Below are 24,459 nucleotides of genomic sequence, written 5' to 3' on the forward strand. Positions count from 1 at the left end.
ATGAAAGCCTTCTTGAGGATAAACTAAACACACTGAAAATAAATATGGGTCCTCACAGCGGAAAAAAAAGGCACATGAGATCCAGCAAGTAACCTTACAGTCATTTGAAAAATCTATCGGGTAGGCAGAGGAAAAGGGCTCAAATAGCCCAAATATATGGTGTTGAGCTGAAACCAGGAAAAGACAGAGTTTCTTGCATCCTTCTGGACAGAACTCTGTTGAACCTAAAGGTTTAAAAAAAACCAAAAAAACCTATGCAGAAAGACATACATTGCCAAAGGTAACATTTTTTTCCCATAAAATTGAAGGGACCAAAGATAAGCAGAAAAACTGAAGTTTCACCAGTCATTTGGAAACAAGCCATGTGATGCACATCTGATTCATCTTTATTAAACACGACAGTAAGAATTCCTTTGCTATTCTACCAGACTCCTACAAAAGCTTTCAAGTCAATGGATCATGGCATAAACAATTTGCAAACCGCAAAACTGGAAAGAAAAGCAACACTGCTTTAAAAATGGAAATAGGAGAAGATGAGGAATATCTTGTTCTTTGGGTTAAAGCCCTGCTCTCGCCTTCAGCTGCCTGAACAGCAGAGAACTCTGCCCCCTTCAACTCACTACTAATTCACATCAATGCAACAAATTTAAACCAAGGGATAAGGGTCAAAATAATTGTTAATTAATTTAAAGTCAATAAGTCTTAGGAGGACAAACAATTGTTAAAGGGTCATGAAGAAGGTTCTATCTAAAGTTAAATGCTTTTATTTTTCATTTACACCAATATCATAATAAAAAGTAACACTTTGCCAGTGCAGTTTTGCCAGTTTTTAACCCAAACAAAATGAACCATTTTCACAAACAAAAAAAGAGCATAATTTCATGAATCTAATATGGAGGCATAAAATTTCCTTCTTTGCCTTGAAAGTGAAAGAATACATACTGACATTTAAACACAGTGCAGCAATTTTCCTAAAATAAATTCAGCAAGGTTGGAACAAACAAAAAAAAAAGGCCATCAGCTCTAAAGGAAATATTTGAGGGTCTTCCCCCTCAAACTGAATGGAGCAGGAAATTATTCAGCTGAGCAGAATAAAACAATTGCTTTAATTTCCACCCCCCCTTTATACTTTGCTTTACTACCTTGACAGTGGATTCAAGGAGACAAAACCTGCAATTTACACAACACAAACCCCAAATTAAACATTGCCTGCTAAGACATAGCTTAAGCTTGGCACACCACTAGACAACACTTTCTTGGCTGCTGTATCATCATGTTGGAGGTTCCGCTCCATTAATTCCACTTTGAAATACAGGACCCAATCTAACATCCACGGTGATTAACAGGAGTCTTCCCATCGAGTTCTGTGGGTACTTGGCAGTACCTCCAGAGGTGTATTTACTGCTACCTGAACATTCTCAATGCAGAGGCAGGTTTTGGAGTTACACCACTTGAACTAAACTTGACTGGCTGTTGGGCTAATGGAGGAAGGTAGCAAGCAGCCTGCAGTGCTACAGGAGAGTTACACTACAGCCCACAAGCTGTTCTTCCTACTATAAAGCCCTCAATTTTCCCTCAAAAAGTGAATAAAAATCCAATTGACGAAATACATGGTATTTTTAAATTGGTTACTAAAGAACTTCATCCTTTGTAGTTTGGTAAGGTCCTTTAACTTAAACAAATAACAAAACATTTTCTGTATTTGTGCTTTGAGTTGATGAAATGGAGACCTTTAAAACCTATTTCTTGTTTTGGGCAAGTCTGTTTAAATGAGTGCATCTTAAAAGGAATCCCCACAGAAGTATCTCAAACTAGATATTCCAGATCAGAAAGATTAAAACAAAACACAGAAATATTGAAAAACTCAGTCATCTTTTGTTGCTTATTAATTGGTCCATGAATTAAGTTGGAACTGATCCTGATTTAATAAGCAAGTATATCATTTGATAGCATTTATAAAGAGCTGTTTTTCAAGTGGGAATATGTTCTCCCTCAACAGCTAGAAATAGGAATATTCACAACAGGTACACAACTAGGAAGGAAAGGCAATCTTAAAATCTTTTTAAAAAGACAAGAAAAAACCCCAAAGTAAAATCCATAATGAGGTGAATTTGTTTGAAATTATATATTTTTCTTCTAGTCTTAGCTCAGGACAGTAGTCCCCAAGCCTGGAAATCATACGAACCAGTTTGAATTTAAAATTAAACAAACTCAATGGCAGTGAAGGGCTTTCATGAAAAAGAACGCAGAATACAACCTACATTAATTTGTTTTAGTTGTCATTACTGAAAAATAAAATTGCTGCAAGGTTACAATTTTTTTTTAACAGAAAATGAAAAAAATCAAGTAATAGTGTTACGTGAATTAAGGCAGAAAATCGGTTTTGCTAAAACATTTACTTTTTTCAAGATAAGGTGTACGGAAGAAAAATCTTCATTTGATTTTAGACTCTGTCTAAAACAAAAAACACCAACAGAAAACAAGTAAATTCCAAGAGTTTTCACCAGGTTTACTTCTAACAAAATTTTATCTAGAAACAAACAAAAAAGCCCCAACAAAAAAAGGCATTTTCTAATCGGCCTAAATGAGCAAAATATTTAATTTGCTTTCAAATGGAAAAGTAAATTTGGATGTTGAGAGGCGTATCTCACTTAAGGGCAGATTATATTTGCCCTGCTTTTCTGGACAAACTGGATAGTATGACATTCCTGTGGCAAGAAGGACAGGAGCCTGTGTACAGAGAATGGAAAGGTGGTGGATGTTACCTAGCGTGTTGTGGTAAAGTGGACTGGCGCGTCCATGGATAGTAAATGCAGTCATGACTAGCGGGACCTCTACACCTGCAGGCAATTACAGAACAGAAGACGTCATTTGCCATTCACAAGGACATGCACACCATGCGCCCTTGTCCACACATGGAGGATGGAGACACACAGGGAACGACTACTCAGCAAGTACCTATCCATCAGGCCGATGCAGTCCTCGAGACGCGGCCCTATGCACCTGCAGCAAATCCAAAGTGAAAACAGGGAGAGAAAGAGAGAAATCTGTTATTTACACGTCCAAGGAGCAGGAATCCCCTTTGTGTTCTTAATTATAACTCTCACGAGAGACCCAAGTCCCCACCAAATTATAGCCTGTGACAAAACCAAGCTTGCAATAGGAACAATAATAGCAACAGCACTCCAAGGCTGGCCATATATTGGCTTAAACAACACTTAAGGCAGGTTTCACTTGCATCCGTGGGAGTCCTGACAACAGAGTTGCTTCTTCTGGATGTTTTTCTGAATCATCAAACCAGTGATTACTGCACAAAAGCTCTTCATTTGCAAGACCAGACTTCCAGGAGCACAGAGCTTGTTTTTCTTTCTGTAATTGATACAATTGTTCATTCTGCTCTAAGCTGCTAGCCAGGGCAACTGCAGAAATATTTTGGAAGCTGACTATACTTTGACAGAGAAGCTCAAGGATCAACTTCCAACAACAAAAACCAGAGCAAAACGGTGTCTGCTGATTGAGGCATTTTATTCTGCTTTCCTTAGACGCTGCCAGAAGTCCTCCACCTGCACAAACAGGTGCTCGCCAAAGGCAGTGGAAACGCAGGGAATCACTATATGCAGCACCACTAAAACACAACCATGTTTTGTTTGCAAAGCACAGGTATGTGTGGGTTTCCCTTGCCCTCACGAGAAGCAGGACTGAAGTGCTGTCCTAGGTCCCCTGCATTCCAAAAGCAAGTCAATGACACATTTACACAGCAGTTGGGATTCTCAGAGACCTCAGGTTTTACAGTTAAAGACAACCTGATACCCTTCAGTGCTCCATGCCCAGCTAGGCCCTTGGTAGCCATGGGGAGTATCTAGCCCTCGGCATTTTAAGGAAACCAAACCACTTATTTCAACTCTTTAATAAGATCTCAGAGCTATTCCATTAACAGGCTCTTTGGCTGTACAGGAGCAAGTGATCTGACACATCAGTAGACTGAAATTCACTTCTGTGGAGGCACTTTAAATTTAAGGTATGATCCCCAACTCTTTTAAAGTCTGCTGCTTTCAGACTGGCTTTGATGGAGGGATATCCATGTCAAAAATCTGAGAGAGTTCAAATATGCTCCCAGGAGATCTTCTTTCCACTTCACCATCACTTGCCACTCATCAGCTTTTGCTGCATTTAAATTGGCTATCACTAACATTATAAAATAAAGTCAGTGAATTCAATTTCCCCTTACCTGCTCATCAGGGAGGGCAAACAGAGTGAACCCTGGCCCTTGTTTGTTTACTTGAATTTTTATTTTTACATAAAAACTCTGACATGCAAACACAAACCGTAAGGATTTCCTCAACAATTGTTTCCTCCAGCAACTGTGCAGAAATAAAAAGCATTCATTAAATACCCAGGTGACCAGATAATGCATAAACATAAGGGGATGATTTAAACACAGTTAAAAAACTTAATAGAGAGAACTCTTGATGTGACTTCTTCGAAATTTCAGCTGTCCTGGGCTTCAGGACTTCAGAATTCAGGACTGTCTGAATTCTAACCTGTCTCAGACACATCCCATCTCTCTTCCTTTCATGGCATTCTCAGCAATTCGCAGAAAAACAGTTCAGTAATGAAGGAGGCTGAAAAAAAGTTGTTCAGATCTTCCATTTACTAGCAGGTCAAGAAAAGCTGAGCTCAGACTCCTGCTATAAATAAAAAGAAAGGCATCTTCAAACTAAGGTCTGAGTGCCTGTTACTAGATCAGATAACTGGCAGACCAACATCAAGAGCCTGTTGTCTTGAAGTCACTTCACAACTGCACATTTATTTGCTCTTGCTCTGGAGGACAGGACTTGAATCCCAGAAGAGAGAGCTGTTCGGACCTCACCCGGTCCAAGTTAAAGTACCATTGATTTTTATTTAAACTTGTAATCTTCTCCAGTGAATTTCCCATTTCCAAACAGAAAACTCTGTCCAGGTGCAATTTGCATTACTCCTAGTCATGCTGAGCAGCTTCCTGCTTCCTCCCTGACTGACTGTCCTGATTACATGCAGTGAAGTACAGCACTGTGTGAGTCATGGCAATATCTATTAACAGGGTATTTTGCACCACCAAGCCACCCGTTATTTTTCCTCTGGAAGGAAATTCCTTGTTTTCAGGATTTTTGACACATATAAGTACAGGCATGACACAATCATAAATCACACTGGTACCCCATTCTCTCCCAGGGTTTCTTCTGCTTGGAGTCTGGATGATATTTTCATTTCCAAGTTCGCTCTGTAAAATGAACTGGTTAACTGATACATGCCAATTTATTTATGATACATTCAGTACCTTACAACAGTTCAATACAGCTTATACAGAAAATTACTCTTGGAGCTCATCCTAATTTTACAGATAATCAACCTCTGATAGAAAATAGTGAGTTATAATGTTAAGTTTTGAAAACTGGAGTAACAACTGTTTTTTTCCTGAAACAATCCTTTTTTCCTCTGCCAAATATTGTCTTTCATCAACTTTCCTTAAGACTGAAAGGTGGGGTCTTAGCTGTGCACAGATGTGGAGTAGCAAAGCCATTTCTAGTCAAATGAATTCTCAAAAATCTTTGTCATGGGAAGTAAACAAAACTGATTTTAAATGGCATAAATGGATTTTCTCTGTGCAGGAGAAAACCTTAATTGTGGTGGTCATCCAGCTGGAGGGCACTGAGTGGCCAGTGGCCTGGGAGAGGTGGCCACAGTGGCCTAAGCCATAAACACAGGAGTACATGAGCTCCATCTTGCCTTTTTTCTTGGGACCTGCCATTGCCGTGTGTAGGCCCAGACTTCCATAGGGCTCTTTGGTGGTAGCTATTTAACTTGTTTATTCTACTCTCTTACTTTATTCCTTCTCTCTTCTTCCCTCTCTCTCTCTTTGCTCCTGTTTCTTCTCTTACTCTTTCCTTTCTTTACTCTTTTCGTATTCTTAATATTTTGGGCAACTTCAAACTCATGGGTTATATTTTACTAGGAGTTGGTGTGTGGTGGATACTTCAGTGAAATACTCTGTCTTGGTTGTATGTTACCCCTTTTAACCTTTTGCTATAATGCCTATTTTCTCACTAAATTAAAAGAAACCTCTTGGGAAACATGGGTGGTGTTTTCTCTTTACAGGACCTCAAGGTATTAAAGAACTAAAAGGCTTTGCAAAAATTCAAATTATTTTAGAGTTTTAAATAAAAGTAACACTCCCAGTAAAGCTTCAGGTTTTGGGATTGGGGTCTTACAATTGTTTCATCTGGAATTCATAATGTCTTCCTAAAAAATACACCTAAGCTTTAGGGGCAAAATAGTGTTTGTGCCTTCAAATCCCTTCAGGACCACACCTGTGCTGCTAAGGCTCCCATGGCTTCTCTGGTCTTGGCTTAGAAAAGGAAAAGAACTTTTTGGTGAAGAGCAATGCACTTCCTTCAAAAAGCTGTGTGACAAAATGCATTTGGATGATCAGGGGAGGTGTCCAGTGAGATCTCCCATTTGGTGTCCTGCCCAGCAAGGAAGCAGACTGTCACATGCTATTACATAATTAGTATTTTATTCCTGTGGAAGTGTTCCATTTTGGCCAGCCCTGCAAGAAGAGATGCCAAATGCTTTCCAACTCTCTTGAATCAAAAAGGATAGCTGTCCCACATGCCTCAGATCTGCTCCAAACTGGCTTCAGTTATCATGGGGATGCAAGGCCAAGAGCACAGTTGTTGCATCCAAGGAAGTCACTGTTTGGCAGTTCTCTTGGTCAATGCAAGATCATTAAGAGGGCTGGATAATGACACACCTATTAACAGAAGCAGTCGTTACACTTGAATAAGGGAGGAGAATGGTGCTATCAAAGCTAACCCTCCAGGCTGTAAAGCAATCCTCTGCAAGTGCCATGATGGAATTATGGCTCACAGGGAACAGAGGTGGGACAGAAGATATCTTCCTTGGTGACAACTGGTGGGGAGGAGGAGAAACAACGGATGAGAACAACCCATTTTGTCAGGCAGACTGACTCACAGACAGCAGTACTGAACAAATGAGATTAATATCACACTGGGAGCACTGCTCTGCAGCAGCTCAACACTTTTTGATGGGTATCCAAGCTGTACTGAGAGGGCACTGGCTTCATTCCAGCACTTGATCTGACAGCAAGGAGAACAGGCATAATAGATGAAGTGGAATTATGGTTTTTCTCTACCTTTCAGTTGTGAGCCAAATATCCAGATGTGTTTCCATCACAACCTATTTCACTGAAGAATCATGACTGAGGGCAATTTAAATATTAATTTCTGAAGGAAGGATATGAAACTAGAGAATTCAGCATTGAAGGAGAAAATAAGAGAAATTAACTGATTTCCCTTTTCTCTGTGGGCGTATTTAGCCCCTGACAACGTCAACAAGAAGATGGACAACCCATAAATCCCAAACATCTTGGACAGTCATTAACAGCTTCATTAACATTATCACATGCCCCAAAGTCTTTAGGAACACTAGAAAAGAATAGCCATGCTGACCCAGACTTGAGGGAGGAGGGTGTTGTTTTTATGAGGGGTAATAAAATACCTAGGAATAGACACATTTAACTCTTTAATAAAGAGGATGAGGATTTCTATGAGGAGTCGTAGACTCATGGAAGAGGGATAGCTCCTCATTTGGGAGATAACCATGCCATTTGGGAGATAACCACATACTTGTTCTTTCTCTGGGAACTGGTACACAATGCTAAATGAAACCTAATCAGCAGGGGAAAACAAAAAAAAGGGAAAGCTGAAAGTTCAATGATTAAATGACAGCATAACTCAGCATAAAGGACTTATCACCAAGGCTTGCCAATGGATACTGGCAAGGTCAGTTACAACTGCCTAATGCCCTTGCTATTTGTATATGAACTAGAATGTCAGATTTTCAGCACAAGACTTAAAAGCCTCCCTTCTTGACCCTGTTCTATCCAGGGAGATTAAAACAACCACTTACAAAATACGGGTGCATACGGAGAAGTGGAAAGGCATGGAAACCATTCTCCTCTCTTCCTGGTCTAGGAGAACCACACTTGTGCCACTAACACTAGAAATAGTTGGGTCAGTTAGAACTCCTCAGAAATGAGGAGGGATTAGGAAGGTGCTGCTTCCTGGAGGCCAGCAGAGCTACAAGGCCCTGCCTACGCTGGGCGGACAGTAAATGCATCATACTTAGCTGGGCTTGAAGGATTAGATCAGAATTGGCATTTCTTCCATCTATGAAAGCCAGGACCAGAGCTCCTGAAGTGTGCTCATCTTTTCATATCATTCTTAAACTCTTCTTCCACAGTAGCAGCATTTTTCTTATTGCATAACTGATTTAAAGGGTCTGAGGGGAGCAGAAGACAAATCTGTAACAGATCCTGGCTGTGTCTCTGAGATCCCCCTTTCATTTCCCTAATGGCTCTATTGTAATTAGATTTGCAAAACCAGCAAAAGGTCTCATTTTGAATGGCAACAGCTGTTGACATCAAGATTACATTGAATAATTTACTGGTTTAATTTTAGCTGCTAAACAATAAGAGCCTCTTGTCGAAGATTATTTCGCTGGCTGATGTTTTTTCTATTTTCCCCTGGCTGCCTCTCCCTTTCTTTGTGTGCTGGACACCACCAACAGTCCCATGGAAAAGGCATTCACAACTTATGTGGTCGGTGCAAAACCATAGATGTGTATGTGACTACTGCTATTTTGTTGCACAGATTCTTAATTCTGACTTAGATACATGGGCTGTATAATTCCAAATATAACAAATTATTCTGGGCACATAGACAAGATTTGAGAAATTCACGTTCGGACTCAGACTCCTGTACAAAATCTGGTTTCAGACAAACCCTTTGCATCATTTCCTGTAGGAAAAAGAGAGAAGCAACACTTTTGTCTCACAGCAGTGCTGTTGGCTTATTCCCCAATACCAAGGAGCAGAGATTCTGTCAACAAGGACATAATAAAAATAAAGTTGTTTTGCAGGCCTACATTTAGTGAAATAGCAGCATTTGCTGCACATCAGGGGTAGCTAGAAGGAAAGCCAAGGGCATTGCTGTGAACAGTTATTCTCTATGGTTTTCAAAAGGGGTGTAAGCTTTTCTGTGATAAGCTGCTGGGCATTCATGACTAGAACCTGAATGTCACGAGAGACCTGAAAATGAAGATTAAATTCCTGCTGCACACTCTGTTTTCAGGAGTGGGCCAAGTGCTTTACTAAGCCAAACTCTATGTAAACCATCATGTGGTATGAACAGTAAATAGGATGGTTCACTGTACAGAATTTGCACTTACCCTTGGGTGCAGTTTGGATGACACGGATGGCACTCACGATCTTCATCAGCGTACTTGAAAATGAAGCTGTTTGCCCCCTGTAAGCCATCAGGACATTTTTCCACACAATTTGGACCATCCTTAAAATGGAAACACTTCGTGCAGTGGTCAGGTCCCTGGAGAGAGTGGAAGAAAGAAATGCAGGACATTCAAGTTACTGTCTCTTTTCCTGCTGCACTAAAATTGCAGGTCCTAGACTGACAACGCACTCAGCAACAATTGTAATAGCATCTTTTCCCAAGGAACAGTGAATTACCTGTATGGTTCCAGTCTCTGATAAGGAACAACAGATGTATAAATTCTGGTGCTTTCCACCATTAACTAATTCTGCAGAGAGCACGATTAAACTCCAGCTCCTAAATAGGTTTCTCAATATTATTGGTGTGCTTAACACAATGAACTTCATGTCCACTTTAACTCTGAGAAACTTCCTGCAACACTATTCAATTCAGAACCACTTTTGCAAAGCAACTGCAACAGCCTTTCCCCTACCTCTGCACTCCAGGACTATTTTCCACACTCCATCTTGCATGTGGCATCTAGTCACAGAAACACTGAAGAACTACAAGGTCTCCTTCTTCTTAATACATATGTAGACTAAATTGTTACAAACTGTGAACCAAGGCTCTTGGATAACGTAAAAGTAAAATAAAAAAGCTGTGATGACGAGCCAGTGTATAACCAAAACCAGTGTTCAGGTTGAGCACTGGTCTAGGATTTTACGTCCACAAGCCTGCTACAAATCCAAATTTCCCTCATGGGTTGAACACTTGAAACATTAGCTCCTTGCTTTACGGATGTACTGTAGAAAACATAGTATTTTAACAGAAATGATGATGCCTTTTTTTTTTTTGCCATTTACTAAGTCACGAAAATAAGCAAATCAGTTATGGGTTAAATTTTCTCAATGACCAAGAGCCTACAACACAACTCTTTCCCAAGATACTCGTGACTTGTAGTCTTGGCAATTAACAGAAAACTAAAACAAAGAGACAACTTCTATCTCACAAATGAAAAATAATCTTTGAAAGAAGATTTACTGGCCATTATAAAGGTGGGAGACACAGTTAACATGCATTTAGGATGTATGATATACATTATCTATCAAAAGAACTTAAAGCCTAACCTAAGGACAAAAAACTCCCCAGCGTACTTTTCAAATTGAGACAAATTCCCACACTTGGAAAGAAAAAAAATGCTCAACTGCAGCTGTAGTAGAACAGGACAGAACTGAGTACAAAGAACGAAAACAGGGATAAAAGAGGGCACTCGGATCACAACTGCATGCCTTCTGTCTGTAAAAATTTTGTGCATCTGTACCACTAAAGCATTAGGACAACACAGGAAAGGAAAGAAAAGGATCTCCTTGGATCTAGAGGAGACTGATGCAAGCAAATTTACTCCCAGCACCAATTTAAGACTAGAAGAGCTCTTTCTCTACATGCAGAATATGCCTGTTTTCTGTTTTTGTTAATGCTAATTTGCAACAGCTGCTTTAAAGCCTGTAAGCGGAAAAGACTTCAGCACACTTTTACAAGTTACTATGTAGCATAACAAACTTTGTTCTTACCGGTCCGTAGCACGTGATCATGTTTTCTTCCATCTTTTCACACTGGGGATCACACTCCACACAGACAGAACCATTTGCAAATTCTCGAAATTCCCTAGGAAAATATTTTGCAGGCAGGTCAGGAGAAAACCACCCTCAGACTGAAACTGAGACAAAATGGCTGCTCCCCACCTGAGGGAATTGATTTCAGGTGTGCTGAGGGGCCGGCAGGCTGTGCCAGCTGAGCCCAATCCCACCAACAACATCACACTGCTTCACACCACGTGGAAACAAGGCCCATCAGCTCCTCATTCACAGCCAGGTGAAGCAGATGACATCTTGTTCACCAGTATAAAATGCTAGTGATGCCTGCTCAGCTGGTGCTACGAAAAAAATCTAGGAGCTGTAAGCTGGGGTGAGATAAGAAAGGGTTTAATTTTGCCAAGGCAATAGATGGTAAACGACGCGCGCTGGGCTGTGCCTGAGATGTTACATTTATAGCAATATCTGGCCAATCCCAAGTGTGTCCATCCTCTAACTTTTGGCCTGGTCCACCCCCTGGCCCACCTCCTGGAATTGAGTCGGGGGGCTTTTTGGGACCCCCTCTTCATCATTCTTCATCATCTTCGGGGTACAGAGAGCAGAGTCACCCAGTTCCTTGACTCTGTCCTGCGGTTTAGGCCAAGATACAGGCGTTCTCCAAACAAGACAGGCTTGCCTTGACTAAGAGACTAAACATCTTCTACTGGATATGGGAATAGGGTTGATATGGGAGTATGGAATGGGGTGAGAGGATTAAGGAATGTATAAACTAAGGGGTACTACGGGGAGGAGGGAGAAAGGGTTTCTAAAATCAACTTCTATTACCTATAAAACTTATAAGGCTTACAAAATTAGAAAAATAAAAAAACATTAGGGGGCTTAAGGCATCACTAGTGTTTTTTTCCCTCTCTTTCCTTGAGAAATACTGACTTCATTAACAGGAAAAAATAGCTCATTTCTCGATTTCCTTCCATAGAATTCCCACTCGTTACATGTGAGAATGGATGAAGCACTCTTGTTTTAAAGCCCATTCTCCAAAAGGCTTGTAATGTTTTCAAGAACAATTCTAGACTGAGGTCTGAATCTGTAAAATTGCTACCCAATGACATGAATATGCCGAGTTCTCACGCAAACAATTAACTTCTCCCCAAGCCCAGGTTATAAATGTTTCCACATATTTAGGACAGAACTGAGCCTGTGGAAAGTGTAAATACCATCCACTGATCAATACAGAACAGAATATCCTGACTTGAGTGCTGGTCATGACAGTCTCCTCGTGATCCTACTGTGACAGGCTTCATGGCAGCAAGCCACAAAGGGTGGACCAGTATATTCCAGTGCATATGAGAATACAACTGGGGTAAGCAACTCTTCTTTTTATGGGGGGGCAAGAGAGAAGGAGAGAAGAGGAGCTTTTAAGCACATAAAATTGGACTCTGACACAATATTTTTTGCATGCATTTTCCAGATAGAAGAGTTTTTATGGGAGTTCATCCAGTACTCTTTCCTTAACAGTCACATGAGTTGGCATCCAAGGCAGGAAAAAAGGGCAATGAAACCACAGAGCTAGTTTCTATTAACAGTCTGAGCTTAAAAAAAGAATTTAAATAATTTAAGGGGTTTTATCTTGACTTTGAAAGTGTCGGACCTTGCTGTACTGTTACACAGGAAGGGAAATTCCACCTGTTTCCCTCCGCAGCCTAATCATGAATTTCTGCTGCTTCAGCTAATATAGGCAGTTCAGTTCTATTTTTCTGTCATAAGGCAGATTCAGCCACCTTGGCTGTGCTGTGTGTAGGCATTCCCCCAGTATAAGCAGCAGAGAAAAAAGGGGGAAGAACTCATGTTGGGTTTTCTTATTTAGATTTGTGTGTACAATTGTGTGTACAGTGCATTATGGAAAAGAGAGTGGGTTTTCCTACTCTTGAGTTCTTATTCAGAGAATTTCTTTATCACATGCCTAATCTAACTCATCTGACCATAATGGCATGATTCTGAATAGGGATGTCAGTATTCAAGTAGGGTTAAATGGTGAAGTTTTTTGTAAGTCTTCACCTAAATCATATTGTTCACGTGACCAGCAAGCAATGTAACAAACTTGTGATGTTGCATGAAAATTTTAGTCAGCAGAATACCAGGGAAAGCTTGCTACACAAGTTCAGATTTAGAAACCCTTAAATCTTATCCCACATCATTTTTCATTCAAAATCAGCAATATTGGCAACGGAGCCAGATATTGATTAATAAAAACCCAAAATAACTTACTCATTTAAGTCCTGAAGAACATAATCAGCAACTTCAAGGCAAAGTGCAAGGGGGAATATCTTACCCATCGTACAGGTTACAGGAGTCTATGCAGGTCCTTCCCCTGATGAAGCGCTTGCAGGAGAGACACTGGTCTGGCCCTGGCCCCCAGCAGCCGTCACTTGAGCACAACTCATTACACACCATTCCATCAGCAGCTGCAGAGAGAGAGGATACTGTCACTAATGTACACAGTCCTCCGAAATCCAAAGGAAAACATGCCATCAGCATTCTGCCATACTTGGAAAATTAAACTGGATGTTCAGATTTTCTAGACACAGAACAGAGAAGAAGCAGAAAATTACCGTCACACCACCACAGAAACACACCGTGCACTCACAGCTGGAATGCTGTACACACTTCCGGTTTGCTCCTTTCAGAAAAAATTGAATGAGGAAAAGATTTGAGAGACTTCTGCAAGGATGATCGAAACCAGAGAGGAGACTCTATACCAGGAATAAATAGAGAAGCAGCCTTAGAGATGGGTGAGAAAGGACATGATAAAGGCCTATAAAGTCCTGAATGACAAGGAGGTAAGTAAGCATGATACAATTGTTCACTGCTTCTTTCAAGTCCCTCGTGGGCATTTAAAGAGACAGGAATCCAATAGGGTTCAAAACTGAGATTTTTCTCCACAGAAAGTACAGATCAACCTGCAGAATTCCCTGACACAGGATATGGTAAATGCCAAAAATTTAAAGGATTTGAAAAATCGATTGTCCAAATACACAAAAGGTCTATTAACCTAAAATATAAAACATTACCTGTGAATTGAGGACTCCCTGAAACAAAACTTATGGATGGTGGATAAAAAGTTGAAGGAAAGTCATCATTAACTGTGATTTTTAAATTATTTATTACAAAAGCACCTGAAGAGCTGAAGAGCCAAGGAGCCGTTCTATTAAAACTCCCAAAATAAGCAATGAACAAAGGGTGAGAGGGAAAGTTTATTTCGAAGAATGAGAGTCTGTATTTTTATTTTATATAAATCCTTCTCTCTGTAAATATCTAGATGATGTGACAGATGGAGAAAATGAGCAAAGAACAAAATAAAACACATTATTTCTCCAGCATCTGAAGAAAGCCAGGGTGCAGCTCCAGCCAAACTCTAGCATGTGAAAGGACAGATCTCTTAATTTGAATTCACTTTTCCACTATGAAATGTTTTACACAAATGGATTACACACTGGGCTAAGTAAATTAAAACCACCAAAGATCTGAAATATCAGAGATGGCAACAATATAGACCCTTGTTTGCTTTTTAAAACATTGGAAACAACTTAAGGGAAGTGTCAAATAAAAATTAAAAGTAGGTCTGCTGGGAGAATTTTAACACCCCCTCTAATGCTGTAGCAGGAAGATGAACAGTTGGGAACAAACACACACACATTGAATACACATATAAAATATCAACTGTACATGCCCAGCACACATTTAAAGAGAAGAAATAATAAAATCAACAGAGAATCTTTTTGCAAAATGTAAAAAACCCTTTGGCAGGTTAATATGAAGTAAAAAGCCAGTTGTTCTTCATGAACTATTTTTCTACACTTCCTTCAGTGCAGCAGCACAGCTGGGTGACAGGAAAAAACAAACCCTCTTTTCCTTTCAGGATATTTGATGGTTTTGTCTCCCCTGTGCAGGCTGGAACAGTGCAAGTAGGTACTGCCTATTACAATCTACCTGAACAATTGAAGAGTATACTGAGTTTTATCACCTGAGAAGCACAGAGCCCTTCTAAATCCCAGAAGAGCCAGCAGAAAGATGCTTTCTGCTGTCCAAGGCATGTTTTAAAACTGTTTATTCTGTGCTCCAGAGTATATAACCTCCCCCATTGCAGCACAGTGCCTATCACAGCAGCTGACTGTACAGGAGCACACCCTGCTCCGTGCAGCAACTCTCCCGAACTGCTCCTCCGTCGCCGTTTTCCAGCGCGCGGCATTGTTGGATGTTGGCATCTTGTTTGTCAAACACATCTTCCTGATCTGTATAGCAGGCCTGGCCCATGTCCTCTCCTATTTCCTACCAGGCTATTCCTGAACCTCCTTTTGCCCGCTGACACGCAGGAAGTCCACTTCCACACTGGCATGGTGCTTTCCCTTTGGCACACACCGCCTGGCCTGGCCCGGCCCTGTCACGCTGCTTCCTGACCACTGCACTTATCAGAAAGCAGTCCTCAGGTAAAAATACACAATAATTTTATGCATGCTCTCTCTCCTACCCACGTAGCACATGAGGAGCGAAGCTTCTTCTGCATTTCCTTCCTTCTTGCAATAGGACATTTTGCTTTACTGGGATTGAAGACGGCAGATCCTCACCTACTTGTTTGGTTTGCTGCCTACAATGTATCCATAATTCACTGCCAAAAAAGGACGTTACACCTTTATACTTTCACAAGCAGCATAGGAACCAAAGATTTCATGTCCTCCAGCCCTTGCAGGCAAACTGACCCAAGAACAAGAGATCCACCAGGATGCTTCCTACCTGTACTGCACTGCCACTGACCCTGCATGGCTCTGCTGTGCAAGACATGTAATTCATGGGCAGAGTATTATTATTATTATTATTATTACTGTCTTATTCATGCATCACTAATAACCTCACACATGAAAAGTCTGTGCACGTTTTATCAAGGCTGGAATTTAATTTTTTTTTCTTTTTATGTCAGATAGACTTTTTTAATGCCAACATCCAAAAGGTATTCAGAAGTATCTTTTTCGTTTTTCTTTTGCCTCAAAGCTCAAATCAGGTACAGCCAAACTGAAAATAATTAAGTTTAGGAGTTCTTCCAGGTGGTCATTTAATATCCTTTAAAGTGTATTAATTATCACAGATTCCAGCACAGCAAGAGGGACATGAGCTACTCAGCAGGGCATTTCAGAGACACACCTTATCCTCCTTCCCTGAGCTCTGCTGCGAACCAGCAGCCCTTCTGCTACAAAGGAACCACACCAGCACAGCCAGCATGAGCAAAGACACAAAATTCAGCTTTTTATTACTGTCTTTACACTAATTTCTTTTAAGCATAGCAACATTTTTATAGCAACTATCAGATTTCAGTAGTTCCACTATGCTGCTGACTGAACTTCACAGAAATCAAAGGAATTAGGCAAAAACTTTGCTTTAGCAAATGCTGCACACATAGCCCACAGTTTCCTTTTGCACCTACTTTATAGACTTACAGTCTCGTGCTGGCTTTGTGCAGTACAGTTCAGGAAGTACACTGACTTGGTATTAAAGGGCAGTTTTGGCCTGTGTCATGTTCGTTGACTACAGGAGCACCCAGGAAAAGCTGGTCATTTCAGAGGAACCCCAATCATGCCTTAGGGTTTAGAGCACACTTGAGTGCTCCCCCAGAGCAGCCTCCAGCACTTCATGCCTGGTCTGCCAATCTCCCTTGAACTCATCCAGTCTCATGGTGATGTGTGACTGACACTGAGTCCTTCCTCAGCAGGGACACCTGGGATTCATACACAGCTTCAGCCTTAAACTGTATTAGCAAATAAAAAAAAAGAAGGAAAAACCCAAACCCAGAAACTATCCCAGTTCTAATCAAGCAAACTTTTTACATGAATAGTTTTGTTTTCTAATCAATGACTCACTTTAGGTACCTGTCATGCAACAAAAAAACCCCAACCTGGTTTGGAGATCCCTTCCTTCTCATTTTAAATTTTAAGAATATTGGTAATTTTTCTATTTTGTTTTCCCCACTTGTCATGTAAAGACAGTTTCCTATTTGCTTTCTCACCTTTTTTTGGTAAATCTAAATTTATTACCAGCAATTTCCTTTATTTTCATTGTTCTCAGCTGTCAGACTACTCAGACTAATCAGGATTTATTTACACACACACAGTGTTGCACTAAAATATCCCTTCAAACAGCAAGTGACAGCACTACAAGATAGCTCAGAAAACATACTGAGTAACCCTTATGCAAATAAAAAGGGAGCTTTTCAATAAAAAAAAAATCATGATTACCCTATTGAAATCTAGCTAACACGGTGCCTGTAGTCTATGAAAAAGCAACACAAACAAAAAAAACACTGTTTCCTTCTGCTTATTTCTAAGTCATAGAAATTTTTTCACAAATGAATCATGGCAAGAAGGGAGTGGCTGTTTTGACAACTTATAAAAACCCATTACACTTGTCCTCCTCTTCTTTAATTATCAGAATGGCTAAAGACATGCTTCCATTTTAGACACATTATTTGGCATTTCCATGAGCTGAGCATGTTCTGAAGCTCCAGCAAATCACACAGCCATATGAGGACGGAAAGAACAGTAATGTTCCTGACAGGAACTCATTTTCATCAGGAGTTTTAGATGAAGGGATCATTCTTTATTAATGGGGTCACACAGATTAGACGCAGAAAGGTTCAGTGTTTTTCCCCAACTCAGACAGAATACAGGAAAATTAGCTACTAAAAAAGAAAAATTATTGTTATTTGGCTGTACATGTATGGGTCAGATTCAAAGCCCTATGAACTCAATAGAAAAACTCTGGCAGACTTCAATTAGCTTTGCATCATGCCTGATAATGAATTTATTCAAGTTGTTGATTGGTGGCTAAATTGATATAATTCATAACAAACACATTTACAACAATCTTTGCCTAGAAAGGTTTCACCTTACACTGCAGGTGTCACTAAAGCTGAAAGAATTATTTAAATAACTTTGTATAAAAGAACACTTTTTTCCTACATTTATTTTTTGTGCACTCGTATTTCACATGAGCCACCTCTGACTGTTCCATAAAAAAACCCATGCTGGGAAAAAAAGGTATATTCTTCACTTCAGCATGGAGCAAGAGTAAAATCTAACTACCAGAGCACATTCTCTGGCAGATAACTTTATAGTCATTCATCCTACATTAATAAGGTTCATAACAAAGTGAGTTTTATGCACAGTGTTTAACATTACAGTTTATGGTAGCAGACAGTTAAAGCCTACATTAGATGAAAGCATTTTAAAAAATGCTGTCCAATTAGTCTCTACTTGGCTTATCAGTTTGAAGATGCCCATTTGCCATCTGAACACTTAAACAACCTTGGGGGACACCATCAGACTGCACTGGTGCAGCGGCCACTAAAGCCTCAACTTGTCCCTTGCCCTCAAATTTCCTCCTGCAACCTGTCCCCAAACCCAGGTGTCTTTTAGGGTCTACACAGTTCAGAAGACTCCCAGTGGTCACAGACCACCACCCTGGTGATCACAAGCTTGGATACTGATATTTCTATCCCTGAATGTGTGTATGGAAGGTAGAGAAGAGAGAGGTCACATCCTTTCCAGGTACCCCTACCTTTCTGGCCCTGCATGGGACAGTGTTAGAAAGACAACACAAAGCAGTAGAGCATCCTGGGGTTTATGGATTATTTATTATTATTATTAGTAAAAACAAACACATATGTGTTCCTCCTGTATTTTCAACATTCTACAAAAAAAGAGAAGTCTGCCCTAGGCTTTTAACCACCATTTGGAAAAGTCATCTTGGAGGCAGTAAAGTATTTGGTGACTATTTTAACATAGTTAACAAGTGGCATAAACAGCAAGATTAAATAATTGAGGGTATCAGGAGAATAAAGTATATTTTGTGTGTTGGATTATTTTGCAACATTTTCCACTGGTCGAAGTCTATTGTCTCTGTCTTCTTCATCGAAAAAACAAAATCAGAGTTTTGCCAAACTCTAGTGTTATCTCAAAGATGAAGCACTAATATAGACCAAATTTTCCCCCAACAATTTTATGCCCTCAGCAATTTTTCAGTATTTCCTCACTGATGTATAGAGTCAGCTGAACACAGCATTAAATGGTATGAAAAAATACCATCATCTTGGGATAGATCATAAAAGTCACTTAAATATGATGGTAACTAGAAAATCTTGGAAACTCCTATGTAAGTTTTCAGAAAAGCTACACATTGATAGAAAACATTTGCTGTAACTTGTTTTAAGCCATTAACAATCATTGGGTAGTGGGGAAAACAAACCCAAACTGACACTGACTCGAAATATACAAAGAAATAACAATAAATGTATCTGAAAGTGGCAGTAATAATTGTCATGGTATAGACTGGTTTCTTGACTGGAAAGCATGTGAAAAAAAAAATTAGATATTTTTATTAACAAGTCACACCCTGCTAGGTACTATGCAAGCAAACAGACAGTATTTCTGCCATAGAGGATGGATGCTGATCTTGCAAATATTTACTTACTCATTCCCTTCCCCACTCGGATGAGTCTTATTTGTCACTCAGGAGGCATGGGCACATGCCCGAGCATCTGTAAAATCAGCATCTAGAACAGGCAAAATGTGAAAGGCAGAAATAGAAACCCTAGAGGCTTGCCCTCAGATCCCAGACATTCAGGCAGTGGAAGATGCAGGGAAAACTCTCCTAAACCCTGGTCTGTTTGCCTCTCCTGAAAATGACAGATGCTTCAAAGGATGCTGGAGGAACGCATCTGGTGCTAAGGAACAGCGCTGCCTTACTCCAAGCAGTTGTGAAGATTTTAGTCAGACATCCCACCTGCAGCAGAACCCACTGAACCCACGACAGGTGCCGACTGATGGGCAGAGCTGAAGCAGCAGAGTAGCTCTTCTCAGTTCATGCTGACCCTCATGAGGCCACAAAACATTAATCAATTCATTCATACAGACGTGCCCAGACAGAGGAAACCACTGTTCCCTGTTACGATTGCACTGCCATTGGAGTTGGATTGGAGTCACTTGGCCCCTGGCCTATGTTCATTATACAAAGTCTGTTTAATGAACACAGGTTAGAGTCCACTTTTAAAAGGGCCCTTGGCACTGTAGCTGACATTGTGACTTCTTAAAATGAAATGAATGAGATTTGTTTTCCTCATTAAGATTCCCATGGTGTTAAAGCTCCTAAATTGTCTTCAGGAGTATTTTTCTTTCTGGAAAATGACGAGTCTCTATTAGAACAAATCCTCAACAAGCTAGAAGTGAAATAAAGTTTACATTTTCCCTTTCTGTGCAAATATAGTGACAAAACATACAGTGTGAGGGCTGTGAGACAGCACATCCAAGTTTCTGTTTGCCCTGGAAGCCCATGTTTCAGTAGTTGTGGCAGTTTCAAAGGGACTCAAAGTGAGTATCCCAGGAAAGGGCAAAGAGGTATTTGCCAAAGGAGTCCTGACAACTAATATGGGAATATCTTCCAAACTGATGTCTTCAGCTATGTCCCCAAGCTCTCAAAACTAGTTAAACAACTGGGACACCATCCTATGAAAGGAAAAAGCACCTTACAAAGTTTACCTCCAAGTGATTTTCCCATTCTCTTCTAACATATGGTAAGTCATAGAGAGCTTGAAGCAAAGAAGAATCATTACTGTATGAGACATGAGGCATCAAGAGCACAATTTTTCTCCCATGGTCAACAGTTTTTCCTGTGGTAGAGAGGAAACTTGTGCTCTATGGAAGGTTCACAAGTTCATGTATCTCCTCACAAGATGGGACCATCAGGATCTTGGAATATAACCCCAGTGACTCTTGCATGGTTATCAAGACCTTGTGCTTCTTCAGACTTCTGTCAGTCCAAGGAATTCCTTATGGGAAATCTCAAAAGGCTAATTCTGCATTCCTGACATAAGAAGTATACTTGTTATTAGCCTGCTAGCACAGAACTAGGTGGTTCTTCACCAATTGATCCTGTAACTCTGCAGGGGAAAGCACAGCAGCACACCATCCCTGGGAAGATGTGATTCTCTTTCTTGGTAGCATCTCCATTTGCCAATTAATACACTGTTTTTCATAGCAGGTTTTCTATTTGGGGGCAGGAAAAAACAGACTGCACACTGGAACTACAAGCCATCCCTAAATGCTTCAGTTGGCAAGACTGAAGGCTTTGTTATTCATGGGAAGTCAGGAGCTTTCCTCCAAATTTCAAGGGACTTGAATGTTCCAGAAAACACATGCTTTCCCCTTGCAAGGCTGACCTTATTCAATGTTCAAATATTCTTCTCCCTCAGAAGAACTCAAAGAAAATAAGAACTCAAAGAAAAGAAAAAGCCTTGAGGTGGAAAGAACGAAAAATAAGAGAACAGAAGCCATTAAGACAACGATACAAAGCTCACCCATGTTGAGCAACTGAGCTAAATCAGAACAAGATAAAGTTGGGTGTGTTGAAAATAGAGCCTTCTTTGATCAGATTACACTGTCTATACATCGACAGCAAGTGGCATTTTTTAACCTTCACTTTTTTAACTTGCATGCAAAGAGACAGCCTAATAATAAGATTATGATTAATAATAATACCCCACAACAAAACCACACAGAGACCTACCAAACAAGACTTTGTACTTTCTGTAGCTCTAACATGGTAGAAGAGATTAGAAAAGTAACTGAGCAGCAGTGACAAAGCTATCGTTGTGTTTCACCTAACACTGAAGGTGTACTACAGTGATGAGTGCAGTCACAAAATCTTTCAAAGCAGATCAGAATAGTACTTGAAAGGGAGGGGAGGGAAAAAGAAAAGAAAAAACCCAAACAAACCAACAAAAAAAGAACTAAAACTTAAGTTAAAAGTAGGATCACAGCCTCAAAAAAACCCCAAAGAAAACATTTTTGGCTGGTCAAAGCACAAACCCCAGAAATATCACTTAAGCATACAGCAATTCAATGAATCTCCTCTCTTGCTAGCAGTCTAACAGATGCTTAAAATTAGCTGTATTGCTGGTGCAATACGCTTGTATTAATGCAATTTACTGCCTGTTTTCTGTATAAGCAAATTGCATCTTCTGCTACAGAGGTTTCTTTGTCTTTTCAGTACTATGATCTCAGCCCAGGTACTGGCATGTGAGCTTTCCTGACAGACAATTAGGCCCAATTAAAACTAATGTTCTTTATCAGATAGGACAAATACAAAAAGGGGGATGGCAGTGATCAAAGTCAGTCCCAAAAGTGACCTTTCTGGATTAAGACAAGGCCACTTGGACGAGGCAGGGTAGGGGAAGCAGAATATGCTAATCCCACTTCATAAGGAAAGGGCTGTAGTTTTTGAGTCTGTAAAGTCATGAAGACTCCAATCAGAGCCTTCATGATTCATATCTGTGAAACTGGATCTCTACCCTGGAGAATTCACATCATGGTAAGGAAGCAGTGGGCTCTCTCTGCTCCCTTTCATTTGTTCATGCCTTAAAAATTTTCCTTTTCCTACAGAGGCAGACTGATCCAAATCCTTAAATGCTGTAAATGAGCTCATCTCCACTAATGTCCGTGGAGCTCCAAAAGACATCAGCTGAGTTTCTGACCTGCTCTCTGCACTGTAACCCATCTGTAACTGTATCCCTTTCGCCCCAGGTGAGGCAGCCATAGAGAAGATGATGTGCTGTGAGCAGCAGTACTTACTGCAGTTCTCTGCCCTCTTATTCCGATGGATCACTGTCTTTTGACTGGGTGTGCTGAACAGGCTGGTCCAGTTGACAGTGTGGTAGTAGCACAAATTGCTGTTGTCTGTTATGTAGATGTTGCCAGCACTGATCTGCTTCAAGGACTGAAACTGCAGAGAGGTAATGCCTTGCTGCTTTAGGATGAGTAAGGAAAGGCCACTGTGATGAGAACAAAAGTAAGAGAACAGGAATTAGCTCAAGAAGGCAGAACCTATTAGAGCTGGCTGGAAATTTCCCACTGGAATTAGTTCCTAGTGGCAAGATGATCTTTCTGGAAAAACTGAGAATTGGTCAGAAGACTTTTATTTTGGGGTGACACAAATATTTTATGAGTCAACCTCCAGTTCTACTGCCTAGAAAATGATGAGTCCTGTAAGAATTGAGATGCTACAAGCTGTGATGCTCACAGTAGTAGGCCAAGGAGGCCAGCAGAACTCCTCACGTAATTCCATTTCATCCATTAACAGATTTTTTGAGATAAAGTGCTGTTAGGAAAACTGAATAAAATTCAGATTTCTTTTTCAACAGCATTAATACTATGATTGTTTATATGCTATGGAGAAGCTGACAAAGTCATGCAAAATATATTCAAACATCTTCTGACAGGCATCAAATTAATGTCATTTAAAGTAATACAGGAAGAAATTGTTATTTTCAAGGAAATTTTTACAGTCAACTTTCTACATTTCATTTTTCTTTTGTTGTAATATGTGGTTATCATCTTTTTTCATCAAAGCAACAGTAAATGATTGTGTAACATGGAAACGACTGCACATATTTTATGACCGAAGACTAGTGAAGACAATATCCAGTTTCTGGGCATCCTTTAAGTTATTGTATTTTAATGGCTGTAATTGTTTTCCAGCTGTTCCAAATAAAAATTGCTGCTTCGAAACAGAATGCTGTGATTCAACCTCAAGGTTTCACTGCTATTCATATTCTGCTCAGGCTGCTATTTAAGATGCCAGCAGAATCCTGTGCCTGATTTACTCATCTCCACAATGTGTAACAAGGGGTTGCTGTATATGTATCTATATACCTATATATCACTTAAGTACCTCCTTGTGCTTTCCCCATTATTTCTCACCACATTTTCTTCTCTTTGAACCAGTTTCTCAAATGAGTTTTCAGACAGAAACATCCCTGGTAAACACAACGCTCACACCTGCTCATATACACTCCCACCTGCAAGGTACCTCAGTGATTTGAGTGTTCTTCTTTGTACTTATCTTTTATCTCTTCTTAAAACCACATTGTTCTTCAGGCACATGAGCCTGCACTTCCAACTGTGACCATACAAACTCCTAATAATGGGGCTAAGTTCTACTATTCATGTCTTTTAAATTATATTTCTTCACAAGGTATTTTAAACCATAAAATGTAAGTTCCAGACAATGAGTTAATAGCTACAGCCACGAACCAATACTTTTTTTTCTAATAATTGTGTTCAGAAGGTATCATCCATTATAAAAAACTGATTAGCAAAGATACTGGTAATGAACAAAGAAAAAAATAAATCAATTTATTATGTCCTTCCCGTCAGGAATGCAGCATGCTGCATTCTGTGCTACTGAACAAAGAATCATTGAATACTAATAAAAAATTATTCCATCAACAGAGCAAGTACCTTACCTATAGAGAGCTCTTCCACCGATGGTAACCAAGTTGGAAAACACCCTGAAATCTGTCATATTCTCAGGCCATGACTGTATGTTCAAATACCCTGAAGGAGGAAAAGGTGAACACATGAACATCAATAACTTCAACCATGAAGACTGCTTTACCACATACATGAGTTATGACAGGCCTAGCCTATAAATGAAAGACAGTG

At 40.0% G+C, this 24,459-nt stretch overlaps 1 protein-coding gene across 5 annotated transcripts in view; it reads right to left on the reverse strand.

Moving 5' to 3' along the window:
* Positions 1 to 24,459, reverse strand: part of ERBB4 (erb-b2 receptor tyrosine kinase 4) — a 608,029-nt gene that overhangs the window by 139,586 nt on the left and 443,984 nt on the right. For 3 of the 5 annotated variants that reach the window (XM_027678007.1, XM_027678006.1, XM_027678008.1), the window contains 6 exons: positions 24,261 to 24,351; positions 22,588 to 22,787; positions 13,248 to 13,380; positions 10,898 to 10,991; positions 9,289 to 9,443; positions 2,766 to 2,840 (listed from right to left, as the gene is read on the reverse strand). In XM_027678007.1, coding sequence (XP_027533808.1) covers positions 2,766 to 2,840; positions 9,289 to 9,443; positions 10,898 to 10,991; positions 13,248 to 13,380; positions 22,588 to 22,787; positions 24,261 to 24,351 — 748 coding nt within the window. Of the gene's footprint in view, positions 1 to 2,765; positions 2,841 to 2,958; positions 3,004 to 9,288; positions 9,444 to 10,897; positions 10,992 to 13,247; positions 13,381 to 22,587; positions 22,788 to 24,260; positions 24,352 to 24,459 lie in introns of all 5 variants that reach the window. The other 2 variants (XM_027678010.1, XM_027678009.1) reach the window with 1 other exon arrangement.

This window comes from Neopelma chrysocephalum, unplaced genomic scaffold (assembly GCF_003984885.1).
Source record: "Neopelma chrysocephalum unplaced genomic scaffold, ASM398488v2 Primary Assembly neopelma1_44, whole genome shotgun sequence".
Classification (NCBI taxonomy): Eukaryota; Metazoa; Chordata; class Aves; order Passeriformes; family Pipridae; genus Neopelma; species Neopelma chrysocephalum.